The sequence below is a fragment of the Bombyx mandarina genome, chromosome 10 (assembly GCF_030267445.1).
Source record: "Bombyx mandarina strain Sakado chromosome 10, ASM3026744v2".
In the NCBI taxonomy this organism is placed as follows: domain Eukaryota; kingdom Metazoa; phylum Arthropoda; class Insecta; order Lepidoptera; family Bombycidae; genus Bombyx; species Bombyx mandarina.
The window spans coordinates 377,503-393,094 of NC_143217.1; the positions used below are offsets into that span (position 1 = coordinate 377,503).

Here is a 15,592-nt window from a genome sequence, read left to right on the forward strand (position 1 = left end):
CGCGCGCACCGAGACTGTACCTTCTTCGTATAAGCGTCTCAATAGGTATACTAGATGTTTTCGTGTCCCCATATCTAACAAGGTTTCACAAAACGGACCATTTACATTCAGTAAAATGCTTTCGAGAAGTCAACAAAACAAAATTATGTTGAATAATCCCCCAAAAACTTAGTTAAAGACCTCATATGTCAAAAACTAGACCACCCTTCGTATCCTATTAAATTATATAATATGGTGCCCCAAAAATAGCGCAAGACTTGAATTTGCCGCCATTGAAGTTACAGTAAATTTGTTGGCAGCTCTGAAAAAATAACATTGATAGCTTAGAGTTTAACTTTAGTATAAATTAAGCGTTGTATGATAAAATGTGTTTTCAGGAGGTATTAAATATTATTTCAAAATTATTGAAAGTTTTAGAGGAAATCTCATTATAAGCCATGAATCATATTTTAACGTTCACTTCATGATGTGAGCTTTTCATGAATATTTCTATAAATTAAAAATTTAAGTTCGATTTCATCGATTAATTGATCGATTTAAGTTGATTGCGGTTGAACAATTTTTTAAATTAATTTTCATTTAAATTTTAAATCATATCTACGATACGGCTTAACAGCACAGTATACAATAACTGTCATTACTTTAAAATTCAAACTTTGACCCATAGATAATACACATAAAGCTTTGACCTTATATAAATGCAGTACTTTTGAAATGTAGGAATAAGTAAAAAATGTTTCATTGATCCTATCTGATCTTCAAAAATAGTTTTGATTTTGTCCTACAGTTACGGTGGGCTGTACTGTGAGCAAGAGGCGCAAGCACAGTAAGACTATTAACTTCATTTTCTTTAATTAAAATTCATTTCTATTTAGAGCAGCAACGCACCTCCTAAAAAGCAACATAATCTTTCGCTTGATTTTTTTTCTTGTTCGACAGTTTGATGCAACTTGGGGCTTAGAGTGACTGTGCTTCTCATTCTAGCCCAGAGCCGCATCTACTTACACCTGCCTGTCTTATCCATCTAATGTTTAAAACTGTAATCAAATATTTTAATCACAAGATTTACCGGCGGTACCTACCTTTTTTTTTAGAACAATAAAAAAAAAATCGAAATTGAAGAATAAGCTTTACAATCGTTTGTTTAACGTAGAAGCAAATTAGTAGCTGGTAGAGGCATTTCTAACAGAACATTATTTTAACTATGGCTTGAAATTTGTAAGCAACATAGTCCATAAATAAAGTAAGGAGAAGCCAGCTAGGTCAGAAAGAATAGCTGTTGAATCGTAAAATAAATTGTTGTTCCTTCCTTTTTTCTAGGCTATTTGTGTAAGTCATCCTTCTGCTCGTTTTGTCATACTGTTGCTGTCAAAAGTTGTAAATGTCAAGCTGTCAGAATGTCAAATTTTAACTTCAATTTCAAATTTAAAAATTAAACCGTTGTTGTACTGTGGTGTCTTTTTTAAATTGGTGAAGTAAACATTTTAAAACTTAACCAAATTGAAATCAATCATGACCGAATTCCAAACGCCACAAAAGTCTATCAAACCTTTCGACAACGATAAAATAACTATACCACCATCACCGTTTTTAAATAAACTTGGTTATGGTACTGGTACGTAAACAATAAAACTTCATTAATTGATAATAGATTTACCTAGAATACTGTAAACTTCATTTTGTGTTTTAGGGGTGTCCGTTCTGCAATTAGTGAGGTCCCCGAGGGCAGGACTTATCCGATCGCCGTGGGCTCTCAAAATGTTGAACAAACGAGTTAAACCGAATAAAGTATACACAGATCGCCTGAAAACTGAAGCGGAACTGTTACAAAAAATGTCTCACCCTAACATAGTGGGTTTTAGGGCATTTAGTAAAGGCAAGATTCTATACTTGGGCATGGAAGCTTGTGATTTATCCTTGGGGGACTTGATCGAAAAGAGAGTAGATGATGATTGTACGCCCTTTACACCAAGACAAATGTTGCAGGTAAACATTTAAAATTATTTAATCTACAGCCAAAGTTGTCTATTTTTTATGTTAAGAATGTTTTGTGTTCTTAAAAAGTCCACAGTAATTTCATTATTCATGAGCTGAAAAGGTATTAGCAATGCTGCAATAGGATGATTTATATTTCAGAACTATTTTCCAGACACCAGAAACTGAACGAAAATTAACTTAAAATTATATATTATGAGCAAAATTATAATTTGTGTAATAACTGATGGTAGGACCACAGTGAGTCTGCACGGGTAGGTACCACCACCCCGTCTATTTCTGCCATGAAGCACTAAGTAATGCATTTCGGTTTGAAAGGTGGGGCAGCCATTGTAACTATACTGAGACCTTAGAACTGATATCTCAAGGTGGGTGGCGCATTTACGTTATCGGTGTCTATGAGCTCCAGTAACCACTTAACACCAGGTGGGCTATGAGCTCAGCCACCCATCTAACCAATAAAAAATAAAAATAAAATACAGTCACTTTATACAACTTATTGACTCTCAGCTCCCAAAATTGGTCTACAGTATACTTCTGTAGATTGTAAGATGACCAGTTACCTTGTTTTTACTTTTAATTATGTTTAGTTTAATTGGATCTTAATTTTAGGTGGCTGTAGACATCTCCAGTGCACTTGAATACCTTCACACAAAGATGCAAATTTTACATGGAGACATGAAATCTTATAACATATTAGTCAATGGTGATTTTGTGATATGTAAACTTTGTGACTTTGGAGTGACACTTCCTCTCGATGAGAATGGAATCTTTGATAAGGAAAATGCTGGTGGAACTGTTTATTATGGTAATTTCTTTGACTATATTATGTAGGTACATATATATAAGTTTTGTTTACAAGACCTATATTTTTTCAGTTAAGTAAAGGTTCTACAAATTAATAATATTAATTAGCATGAATGAAAATCTACTTAATTTTGAATACAGAAGTAATACAATGTTTTGTTGATAACAAATAAATTTGTGACTAACAAAACACTATAAAACAGGTACAGAAGCGTGGAGCGCACCTGAAGTAATTCACGGAGGACAGATCAGCGACAGAACTGACATCTGGCCATTTGGTCTCACTCTGTGGGAGATGATGGCACTAATGCCACCTCACTCACAAATTGATGAGGACACCTTTGATATGAGCCTGGATGATCTTGACGAGAGTGGTTATGATTTCTCCGATCGATATGGTAAGCATACAAATGAATGTGCTAAAGTTATATTGCTCTGAGAGTTTGATGTAAGGTTGCCCAAAAAATGTTTATTTCAATTGATTCTCATAATGATAATAAGTTTGTTGGATGTGTGGTGACTTACACATGATTGCGTAGTTCACAAGTCTTTGTGTGAACGGCGCGAGGTGCGCCGTCGCAGTTTCCTGCGCCAGTCGTCCGCAGACCTCTGACCGCGAAGCTCACGTCACATTTACTCGCACACGCCTGTCTCGATTGACTAAGTTTATGTTGAATGTTTAGTGTGTATAGTTTTACGTCTCCTTCTTTGCCTGGACTTTTTCTTACTGTTTGCTGTGAACTATTCAACTGTGCTTGTGCTTGTCGCTTTTCTCCTTCTGATCGTTTTTATGTAATAAATTGCTGTGTGTGTGAAATTGGACATAATCATTCCGGTAACGGATCTAAACCCCATATTGTCTGAACCAAGACTCACGCAGAAGACCCCATAACTGGTGACCCCGAGAAGAACATTCTAGCAAAATGAGCAGTGAAGATAGTGACACAACTCTTTCGCAAACTACCCCACACAAAAAAATATCGAAAAATGAAGTACCTATTTCCGTTGATCCATCCGGTAATCCAGCGGAACTTTTTCGGGTTGGTGTACGGATACCGCCTTTCTGGCCGGAAAAACCATTAATATGGTTTTGTCAAATAGAAGGCCAATTTACCATGGCAAGAATAACTGACGATTTAACTAAATTTTACTACGTGCTTTCAAACTTGGACAGACAGTACGCGGTTGAAGTGGAAGACGTCATCACCTCACCACCGGCTACAAAAAAATATGAGTACCTCAAAAGCGAACTGATTAAGCGGCTCTCCGTGTCTAAAGAGAAAAAGATAAAACAGCTTTTACAATCAGAAGAGTTAGGTGACCGTAAGCCTTCACAATTCTTACGACATCTACGACAACTAGCTGGACCTACAATACCAGACGATTTTCTGCGGTCCATATGGACAAGCCGTCTACCAGACAACCTACAAACTATCATCGCGTCTCAGATGACTTTGTCTCTCATTGAACTGGCAGATCTGGCTGACAGAGTCCATGACATCGCACCTAGTGCACCTCAGGTGGCAGCAACATCTTCAAGAGAAGACTCGGCACTGGAAATCATGGCTCGACAAATAACCGAACTAACAAAACAAGTCAGCGCCCTAACGATGGAAGTGCACACCCGGTCCCGTTCTCGCAATCGTCAGCAGCTCCACGATCGTAGGCGAACCCCTACGAGAAGATCCCAGTCCAACTATAAGCGGTTCCCCCTTTGTTGGTACCACTTCAAATTTGGTCAACAAGCAAAGACATGTATCCAGCCCTGTGATTACACACCATCGGAAAACATTCGGGGCAGTCGATAATGGCGACTGAAGATTGCCCATTAAACACCGGTCGCCTCTTCGTGACGGATAGAAGATCACGTCTTCAGTTTCTGGTCGACACCGGAAGTGATGTTTGCGTCTTTCCTCGCTCTGCGCTTCGTCAACGACGGGAAAAGACAGAATACGAGCTATGCGCGGCCAATGGTTCTACGATTAACACGTACGGGTACATTGAACTTAATCTCAACCTAGGCTTGCGTAGAAATTTTGTGTGGCGTTTTACAGTAGCTGATGTAACTAAAGCTATCATTGGAGTAGATTTTCTGTCTCATTTTAACCTTATCGTAGACATACGCAATAAGCTTTTAATTGATTCTAGTACCAAATTGTCAACCGTAGCTGCTTCTGCTGTAACTGATAGTTTAATATCTAGTGTAAAGGTCGTAACCGGCAATTCTAAATATCATATTTTGCTTTCTAAGTTTCCAGAGCTAACACGACCGGCAGGCATATACCATACACCAAAACACAACACAGTTCATCACATCCGCACCACACCAGGCCCCCCGGTTGCCTGTACTCCTCGAAGACTGGCACCTGAAAAATTGAAGATTGCAAGATCAGAATTCGAAGCAATGTTGGCTAACGGCACCACGCGACCCTCTGAGAGTCCCTGGTCCGCACCACTACACCTCGCTGCTAAAAAGGAGAACGGTTGGCGACCATGTGGCGACTACCGTATGCTAAACGCTCGCACGATACCAGATAAGTATCCGATTCGCCATATCCAAGACTTTGCGCATAGCCTATCTGGCTGTCGTGTATTTTCCACCATTGACCTGGTTAAAGCTTTTAATCAAATACCGGTTTTTGAAGACGATATACCAAAAACAGCGATAACAACCCCGTTTGGACTCTTTGAATTTCCGTACATGACGTTTGGGTTGCGAAACGCAAGTCAAACTTTTCAGAGGTTTGTCGATGAGATGACACGTGGCTTAGATTTCTGCTTCCCTTATATCGATGATTTTCTCATATTTTCCAGTAATGAATCTGAGCACCTGGAGCACCTACATCAGCTTTTCATCAGAATGAAAGAATATGGAATGCTCATCAACACTGCAAAATGTGTCTTCGGTGCATCGGAGGTAGAATTTCTTGGCTACCATATTGACGCGAATGGAACAAAACCTCTGGAAAGCAAGGTACAAGCCATCAAAGAATTTCCTGTCCCTAAAACAGCTAAGCAGCTTAGAAGATTCTTGGGCATGATAAACTTCTATCGTAGATTTATCCCCAAAGCTGCAAATATTCAAGCTGCTCTAAGCTCCTTGCTGACAGGTTCTATAAAAACATCACATCCAATTGAGGTGACGGGGGACTCACTAAAGTCATTTGAAGACTGTAAGAAAAGCCTTTGTAACGCAGCTTTACTTGCTCATCCTGACTGTGATGCCAAGGTGAGCTTAGTGACTGATGCGTCTGACTTTGCTATTGGTGGAGTATTACAACAGCTGAAGGACGGAAATTGGCAACCTCTGGCATTCTTCTCTCGTAAGTTAAGCCCATCGCAACAAAAATATTCACCTTACGATCGAGAGCTTTTGGCAATTTACGAGAGCATCAAATACTTCAGGCATTGGTTAGAAGCAACAACTTTTACCATCTATACTGACCATAAACCATTATGCTTCGCATTCCATCAGCGGAAGGCAAACTGTAGTCCACGTCAGTATAGACATTTAGACTACATATCACAGTTTTCGACTAACATACAACATATATCCGGAAAAGATAATGTTGTGGCTGACACTCTTTCCAGGGCTGGTCAAGTTGAAGAACTGCAAAATCCTGTCAATCTCGAAACATTAGCCAAAGCGCAAGATACGGACACTGAACTAGTGAATTTCTTAAGACGGCACACTTCGTTACAACTCGTGAAGCTAAATATACCAGGAAGTCAAAAACAACTGTACTGCGATGTCAGCACGCCGACTCCCAGGCCTCTGGTGCCAAAGCACTTACGGAAACAAATATTTGAAAGCTTGCACTCATTAAGCCATCCCGGTACAAAGGCTAGTGCTAAACTAGTAGCTGAACGATTTGTATGGCCTTCACTCAGGAAGGACTGCCGTGACTGGGCTAGAGCGTGTTTATCTTGCCAACGCTCAAAAATAAATCGACATGTTTGCTCACCGTTAGGCACCTTCGATTTACCAAAAGCAAGATTCAATCATGTACATCTAGACATCATTGGACCGTTACCTCCTTCCGGTGATTACAAGTACTGTTTAACAGCAATTGATCGTTTTACCCGGTGGACTGAAGCTATACCACTGACTGATATTACGGCCGAATCAGTAGCAAAAGCCTTCTTATCGGGATGGATTGCTCGATTTGGTTGTCCCACTGACATCGTCACTGATCGCGGCAGACAATTTGAATCAGCACTATTCGAACAACTTTCCAAATTCATAGGGTTTAAACATCGCAAAACTACCAGCTACCATCCTCAATGCAATGGTCTCATTGAAAGGTTTCATCGGCAGCTGAAGGCTGCTATTACATGTCATGCCGACATCAACTGGACCGAAACTTTACCAATCGTGCTCCTCGGCATAAGAAGTGCTTTTAAGGAGGACATTCAGTGCTCGTCAGCCGAATTACTATATGGTGAACCCCTGCGCCTACCAGGAGAATTTTTTGGTCATAAAACTGACAAGCATGACACGGATATAACTGATTTTTCAGCCCGCATCAGGTCATTTGCCAGCAATTTACAGCCAGTCCCAACATCACATCATTCTACCCAGAAGATATTTATCTACAAAGATCTTGCATCTTGCTCGCACGTATTCCTCAGAGAAGACGCAGTCAAACGTGGATTTCAACCGGCGTATAAAGGCCCCTACAAAGTTATTAACAGAGACAACAAAGTGTACAAGCTGTTAATAAACGGAAAAGAGATCAACGTTTCCATAGACAGGATCAAACCAGCTTACTTATTAGATAGCAACACAGAAAAAATACCTAAGCAACTCTATGATGAAAAAGAAAGCCTGGAATCGCCGCGCTCGTCTCACAGAACAAGATCGGGTAGAAAAGTCACATTTCCAGACTACTATCGCCCATCCTGAGGTGGTCTCTGAGGGGGAGTGGTGTGGTGACTTACACATGATTGCGTAGTTCACAAGTCTTTGTGTGAACGGCGCGAGGTGCGCCGTCGCAGTTTCCTGCGCCAGTCGTCCGCAGACCTCTGACCGCGAAGCTCACGTCACATTTACTCGCACACGCCTGTCTCGATTGACTAAGTTTATGTTGAATGTTTAGTGTGTATAGTTTTACGTCTCCTTCTTTGCCTGGACTTTTTCTTACTGTTTGCTGTGAACTATTCAACTGTGCTTGTGCTTGTCGCTTTTCTCCTTCTGATCGTTTTTATGTAATAAATTGCTGTGTGTGTGAAATTGGACATAATCATTCCGGTAACGGATCTAAACCCCATATTGTCTGAACCAAGACTCACGCAGAAGACCCCATAGATGATATATAGATATAATTCAACCAATCTAATGACCAATATTTTAAAATATAATCGTAAAGACATTATAATAAATACTGAAACAATTTTTGGGAAATTACTTTATTTTCAGATTCTTTTCTTTTACTTTATTTTAAATTATGTTTTCAACACAATTTTTTTTCTTATTATTTGCATACATTCTTTGCAGAAATAATTTCCCTATTAAAGATAATATAAAGACTTCTAAAAGAAGAAAATCATAATGTTTACTATTTTGATAATAAATTTGAATTACAGGCAGTCGTCCAGACGTCCCCGCCAACATATCGGAAGTAGAATACGCACAGCCGTTAACCCTGTTCTGCAGCTGTACTGAGAGCCGGCCGGCCGACCGCCCCCAGGCCGCGCAGCTCACGGCGGCCGCGCGGGCCATGGCAGCGGCATTACTTCATAACACATCATGTTAATAGGTTTCTATAAGGAATTCACATTATCTTACCTGCTACATCTAACATGTAATTTAGAAATTTTGTGTATTTGAACTCATCGCGGCCTAAAGACAATAGGCATGATATCTCCACATAGTCTTCCAATGTGAAGACGGAACCACTCCATACTGACAGACCAGGGATAATTCATCCAAAAATAGAAAATAACATTTCATAACAACTATGGAATGCAAATGTTTTGCACCTTTCACCCCTTACGAGAACGAATATCAAAAACTCTTCCCAGTGACTGCGTATATTTTGTGTATATTGTGTGCTCTCTGAACGCTCGTCAATTGGACAGTGTAGACGTATATAATTGCCAGCCAAATCGTGTTTCACATAATATGTTACTTGGCATTTGTCGTTTGGTTTTCAAGTGCCCCCCTGTCGTCCGCCTGGGTAAATACATATTTTTATTAACTTCAATTTATATTATGTTCGAGAGCATTTACTTAAAATTGACAATGATTTATTTTTTAATAAGTATCTGATGGGACCAATAAAGTTGATTTCAAACGTAAATTTAACGTCGCTAGAGTTACATCGGTGCTCCGGTGGGCTCCCGGCCGACGGAGGCGCCCGCACAGCCTGCTTGTATTATTTGTAAAATAAATGTTATTTTAAGATACAATAAAACTATTTTATGTTCGAAAAGTATTTTATTCGTCAATAACAACAATTAACAAATACTTAATTACCGAACAGTATCCCTCGTATATTTAACCTTCAATAAATATAACCACTTTCACAATTCTTTGAATTAAACAGAATATAGTAACCTCAAATTAGTGTCTTTTATAAAAAAAATGTGGAAAATCTATAAGTTTATGTTCAGTGTTGTACTAATCAAATAAATTTACTGACCTTTCAACTAGAAAGCAGCCTCTGACAAAGTAAATAAATACATTGAAGTAGATGCCGTTACAGTAAAGAGCGTTTACAAAATACTGAATATATCTAATTGTCGGCGCCTAACACTTCTCTCAGAACACAATTTATTATTTCCTTTCCATTAAATAATTTTACCACATAAAGTCCTCATGAAAATAGTTTTTTACTTTTCACTTTATGATTCTTGTTATTGTATGAAAATATACATCTACAGGCTAAAATGGTTAGGAATTCTTAATTCATTTAGAATTCAATTGAATAAAATTATTTGTGTACGTACGTACGTATAAAACAGTGCCTTGCTTCAAGCTCAGTAGCATTTGATCTTTCATTTTGAGCATTAATAAAAACTAGGCTAATATTTTATTATCATTACACCAACATTATCAATAGTGCAGGTTCAATAATGATGAATGATGAAGGGATGGTTCACTTTGGAGATTTCTTATCTACGATATAAATTTTGAACAAACATCATTTAAATGTTTTACAATAAACATTAAATGAAGTATTCTAATTAAAAAACATCATGATAATAATGTCTAAAAGACAAACAAGCTAATTTTAATTACAAAATTTGGAAAGTTTAACATTTTTTTCAATTGTAAATAAGTCAGCCCTTTTTCAGTTGCTTTACTATTGTTTAAGTTTCATTTCATACTCATTTGAAAATTGTACTTGGAAATCTACTTAATATCAATATACCTAAGTTAACATGGTGATTTAACCAGTGTTTATTGTTAAGTAAATTATTGATGTTGTTAATATAATGTAAAAACACAATTTAATCGTAAATAGAGTTGACTAGTTTAAATTTCATAAATAATTTTTATTTTTGCGTGTATTAATACAATGTCTATAAATAAGCAAGATTTGTTAAGTATCAAGCACAAAGATTTTTTTACATCGGAAACAATATGTACACTGGCGAGATTAATCAATAATGAGTGTTTATGTATCAATACATTCAAAAACAAATAAAAAATAAAAGAACCTTAAAACTACACAGCACCAAGTTTTGAAAGCATGTTCTAATGAGTTTTCTTAATAATAAATAAATGTAAAATGATAAAAACGCCTACTAAAACCGAAGTAAAAACATAGATCTAATATGAGATTTCACGGTTAAAACTTAACTACCTTGTAATTATTTAATTATTCTTACAACGTAACTCAAAAACGGTAAAACAAGAGTTACACCATTTATATTCCATGGGACACTGATTTCGTAAACGCTGGGCAATTTAAATTATTCTCTTCTGCTATTTAAACAATTGCTGGTTACTAAACAAGTTGCATAAAAATAGTTTGATTTCTATAAAGTAACATATGTAGGTATCATTCATAATTCAAATTTAGATTCTGACAATTGGATTTATGAACGCCTTATTTTGAAGTTTGAACCAGGGTGGCCAACCGTAAAGTTTACTCTTATTTTTTTCATATTAGCTTAGTAGTGAGACCTTTAAGCCAAATCTTATAATACGAAATATTATATATAGTCTGTCTAAGTAAAATGGGGGCTATTTACAGTGACATTTTCAGTGGCTTTTTTGAAAGAACCCGAAAGACTAGGCTTTACATACGGGTAGAAATAATCATTAAAATAAGATTTACTATAAATACGTTTTATAGTAAAATTACTTCGTCACTTTAATTATCATTGTCAGTTCTAAGGAAGTGTGGGAGCAAAGACAATTCGAGTTTACGACACGAGAATGCACAAGTCTAGTTAGTACGCCTGATGTGCTTAAACGGTAGAAACTTGTTTAATTTGTAATATACCTGCATCAAAAATATGTACAAAAAATTCCAGGTCAGATTTTCGTACATAATTGCGTTATCAAACAATATATTCTGTTTGTACGAGAAATCTCATACGGTTGGCCACTCTGTTAGAATCGACGGAGATTTACCCTTCGTTAGCGGCAAGTCGCGCGGCTGGCTCCAGTACTGGCACGAGCAAGTGTAAGAGTGCGCGCCGAGCGCCAAGTGACATTAGGACGTAAAGTAATTCGGCGTCGACTATTGATCTGTGGAGTAGGTCGTGTCGTCCCGCTGGTCGAGCGCGCGCAGGTAGGCCACCACGCGCGGGCGCCGCGCCGCCGCCGCCGCCTGCAGCGCCGTGTGCCCCGCCGCGTTGCGCAGCGAGCGGTCCGCCGCCGGCGCCAGCACACGCACGCACGACAGCGCGCCGAACATGGCCGCGCCGTGCAGCGCTGACTGCCCGTTCTGTCGCACGCGGGGACATCAGCGGGGTGTTAGCGGCGCGACACAAGTAGCAATGTGTAGGTACTCACGGGTAGCAGGCCCAGCTCGGGGTTGTACTTGAGCAGCTCGGCGACCACGGCGGCGTGACCCTTGTGCGCAGCCTTGAACAGCGGCGTCGCGCCGTCCTGCGAGCACAGGGCCAGTTCAGTGTACTGAGGAGTCGAGCGGGGCGGTCAATTCAAAAAATTCATTCGATAAACGATTGGATTAAGCCTTTGAGTAAATTACTTTGGAAGTGTATAAAGTATATAAATTTATTTTACCTAATTTACGTACAATTTCACCGCGATTCAGATTCAGCGAAATACTGCTGTTGCTAGGACCAGCGTTAGCAAATTGTGCTCACCTACCAGTTCGGTGAAACCACGACCTACGCGACGTACCTGCCTGAGCTGGTCCACGTGCGCGCCGGCCCGCAGCAGCGTGCGCGCGACGCGGTGGTGCCCGGCCGGCGCGACATGACCCCCCGACCCGCACGCGGCGGGCGGCGCGACGTACCTGCCTGAGCTGGTCCACGTGCGCGCCGGCCCGCAGCAGCGTGCGCGCGACGCGGTGGTGCCCGGCCGGCGCGACATGACCCCCCGACCCGCACGCGGCGGGCGGCGCGACGTACCTGCCTGAGCTGGTCCACGTGCGCGCCGGCCCGCAGCAGCGTGCGCGCGACGCGGTGGTGCCCGGCCGGCGCGACATGACCCCCCGACCCGCACGCGGCGGGCGGCGCGACGTACCTGCCTGAGCTGGTCCACGTGCGCGCCGGCCCGCAGCAGCGTGCGCGCGACGCGGTGGTGCCCGGCCGGCGCGACATGACCCCCCGACCCGCACGCGGCGGGCGGCGCGACGTACCTGCCTGAGCTGGTCCACGTGCGCGCCGGCCCGCAGCAGCGTGCGCGCGACGCGGTGGTGCCCGGCCGGCGCGACATGACCCCCCGACCCGCACGCGGCGGGCGGCGCGACGTACCTGCCGGAGCTGGTCCACGTGCGCGCCGGCCCGCAGCAGCGTGCGCGCGACGCGGTGGTGCCCGGCCGGCGCGACATGACCCCCGACCCGCACGCGGCGGGCGGCGCGACGTACCTGCCTGAGCTGGTCCACGTGCGCGCCGGCCCGCAGCAGCGTGCGCGCGACGCGGTGGTGCCCGGCCGGCGCGACATGACCCCCCGACCCGCACGCGGCGGGCGGCGCGACGTACCTGCCTGAGCTGGTCCACGTGCGCGCCGGCCCGCAGCAGCGTGCGCGCGACGCGGTGGTGCCCGGCCGGCGCGACATGACCCCCCGACCCGCACGCGGCGGGCGGCGCGACGTACCTGCCGGAGCTGGTCCACGTGCGCGCCGGCCCGCAGCAGCGTGCGCGCGACGCGGTGGTGCCCGGCCGGCGCGACATGACCCCCCGACCCGCACGCGGCGGGCGGCGCGACGTACCTGCCTGAGCTGGTCCACGTGCGCGCCGGCCCGCAGCAGCGTGCGCGCGACGCGGTGGTGCCCGGCCGGCGCGACATGACCCCCCGACCCGCACGCGGCGGGCGGCGCGACGTACCTGCCTGAGCTGGTCCACGTGCGCGCCGGCCCGCAGCAGCGTGCGCGCGACGCGGTGGTGCCCGCACTGCGCGGCGATCCACAGCGGCGAGGCGCGGTCGCAGCGCGCGGCGGTGAGGTCGGCGCCGCCGCGCACGAGTGCGGCGCACACGTCGTCGTGTCCGTTCTGCGCGGCGATGAACAGCGGCGTCGCTTTGTCCTGCGCACAGCCACAAATTAAAAAAAAACGGCACTCGGGAACTGCCGCGGTAAAGCTATTGCATAGCATTTTTTATCAACTTATGCAATTATAATTAGACAATGATAATTTAATATTAAAACAATAATAAAAGAAGACCACGCTATATTAAACATTAATAAAAGCAAAACATTAACTGTCCCCTTCACACTCATAAGCTAGACCGCGCGAGAGAGAGATGGACAGACTTTTCATGATACGCATGCAGTGTGACGTCACGCCACGCGTTTATTCACATACACTACACAAGTGCAACGTGTGAATGTGTTGAACACGAGCTACATAGTAGGCGTAGTGGGGTGTCAGGTTATTTTCGTTACGAAATTTCTTGATTCAGTCGCCGCGATCAAAGCCCACGATAAAATTTATGCAATAGCTTAAAAACGACTGTTGCATGGAAATAAATACATTTAGACGACCCGAATTTCAACAGCTGGTAGCAGCTTATCTGATTAGATTTTTTAAGACCTGATGACGGTTTAGCTTTATCCTTTAAAGGAGATGAAAGTTTTTTTTTTTTTTTTTTATTGCTTAGATGGGTGGACGAGCTCACAGCCCACCTGGTGTTAAGTGGTTACTGGAGCCCATAGACATCTACAACGTAAATGCGCCACCCACCTTGAGATATAAGTTCTAAGGTCTCAGTATAGTTACAACGGCTACCCCACCCTTCAAACCGAAACGCATTACTGCTTCACGGCAGAAATAGGCAGGGCGGTGGTACCTACCCGTGCGGACTCACAATAGGTCCTACCACCAGTAGGATCTCCTTTAAAAGCCAGCAGTCGGTTGGTCAGTAGGTGAGTCAACCGTGTATTCTACACAACAGTAACCGCCAGCGCCTCGTGCCGGCGCGTACCTTCATGCAGGAGTTGACGTTGGCCCCGCGGCTGATGAGCTCGTCGACGACGGGCAGGTGTCCGCACTGGCACGCCACGAACAGCGGGGTGCCGCCGTCCTGCGACACACAACACACTCTCTTGTTTTGTTTGAGTTCCTAGTTACGTTCGCAGGGAACGGTTTCTGTGGCTTTGTTCAGAGGTTCTTAAGAGTTGGGTTCGTTGATGTAGAGATATGACGCGCGTGCCGTCGCGTTGATTTCAGTAACTCGCTGCGTGTACAGTATGCTTAGTGCGAGTTTTTTAACGTTCTCGATAGCGTAAAAGTTAGCTCATATTTGTATGGAATGGGATCGTTTGCCTACGTTTGCCGCTAGGGGCGCTGTTCCAACTGCATACAAAATTGGGCTAACTCTTACGTTATCGAGAACGTTAAAAAACTCGCACTAAGCACACTATTATATCTCGGTTAGAACATCATTTATGGTTTCATTACAGTTCAGTGAGTTTATGTGAGCGAAGAAGCTGTACAAGACGCATTGAGAGGCGTCGAAAATCATTAATATTTTTTTTCCAACAACAAATAAAAACAACAACTAGACACAAAATTTGAAAACACAAAACTGTTTACAGTCATACACTTTGAAAAGTCTAGAAGAGTTAATAATGAAACCTAGTGGTAGGCTGTATTTGAAGCCGGCGCGGGTAGATACCGCCGCGCTGCCCGTTTTTGCCACAAAGAGTCATGCGTTTCGATTTCAAGGATGGGGTAGCGTTTATACTATACACTGAGGTGGAGGGGGGGTCACGCACCGAGCTGGGCGCGTCGATGGCGGCGCCGGCGTCCAGCAGTAGACGCGCGATGTCGAGGAAGCCTCCCTGCGCCGCGAAGAACAGGGCGCTCGTTCCTGTCTGACAGCCACAGCGCGGTGTTACTGTCGCGACAGTAGGCAGGCAAGTAGTAGGCAATGGCGGGCGACAGCTCTGGCGCCCGCTATTGCCTACCATTGCTCATACACGTCAGTAGCGTCAGAGGCACAGCCAAGTCGCTGCCTACCTTAAAGTCACTACGTATCGTTTCTAAATTTAAATCGTCGTGACGTTCGACATTCCTCGCGAGCCACGGTGCCCCGACGGCTATTCTGCAGAAGCGGGATTGCATGACCTGGAGAGGGTATGCATGCGGGCCGCATGAGCGAACACTACACTACTACTACACAAGTTTTGTAGTGTCACATTT

The 15,592-nt window shown here is 43.5% G+C and overlaps 2 protein-coding genes across 3 annotated transcripts in view; one reads left to right on the top strand and one right to left on the bottom strand.

Moving 5' to 3' along the window:
* The first annotated feature begins 1,399 nt into the window (after nt 1-1,399).
* LOC114249631 (lymphokine-activated killer T-cell-originated protein kinase) lies at nt 1,400-9,236 on the top strand. Of its 2 annotated transcripts, XM_028183268.2 has the most exons (6): nt 1,400-1,615; nt 1,691-1,986; nt 2,608-2,803; nt 3,006-3,200; nt 8,389-8,561; nt 9,119-9,236. In XM_028183268.2, the coding sequence occupies exons 1-5, from the start codon at nt 1,513-1,515 to the stop codon at nt 8,556-8,558; spliced, it is 960 nt and encodes a 319-aa protein (XP_028039069.2). In that variant the 5' UTR covers nt 1,400-1,512; the 3' UTR covers nt 8,559-8,561; nt 9,119-9,236. The 2 variants fall into 2 exon arrangements, with proteins under 2 accessions (XP_028039069.2, XP_028039068.2); XM_028183267.2 differs by having other exon boundaries at nt 1,402-1,615; nt 8,389-9,236.
* The window catches only part of LOC114249629 (uncharacterized), a 40,614-nt gene continuing 34,243 nt past the window's right edge, over nt 9,222-15,592 (bottom strand). The window contains exons 4-8 of the mRNA XM_089730107.1: nt 15,166-15,264; nt 14,373-14,471; nt 13,277-13,474; nt 11,774-11,869; nt 9,222-11,705 (exon numbers count right to left, since the gene is read on the bottom strand). Coding sequence (XP_089586233.1) covers nt 11,499-11,705; nt 11,774-11,869; nt 13,277-13,474; nt 14,373-14,471; nt 15,166-15,264 — 699 coding nt within the window. The 3' untranslated portion in view covers nt 9,222-11,498. The remainder of the gene's footprint in view (nt 11,706-11,773; nt 11,870-13,276; nt 13,475-14,372; nt 14,472-15,165; nt 15,265-15,592) is intronic.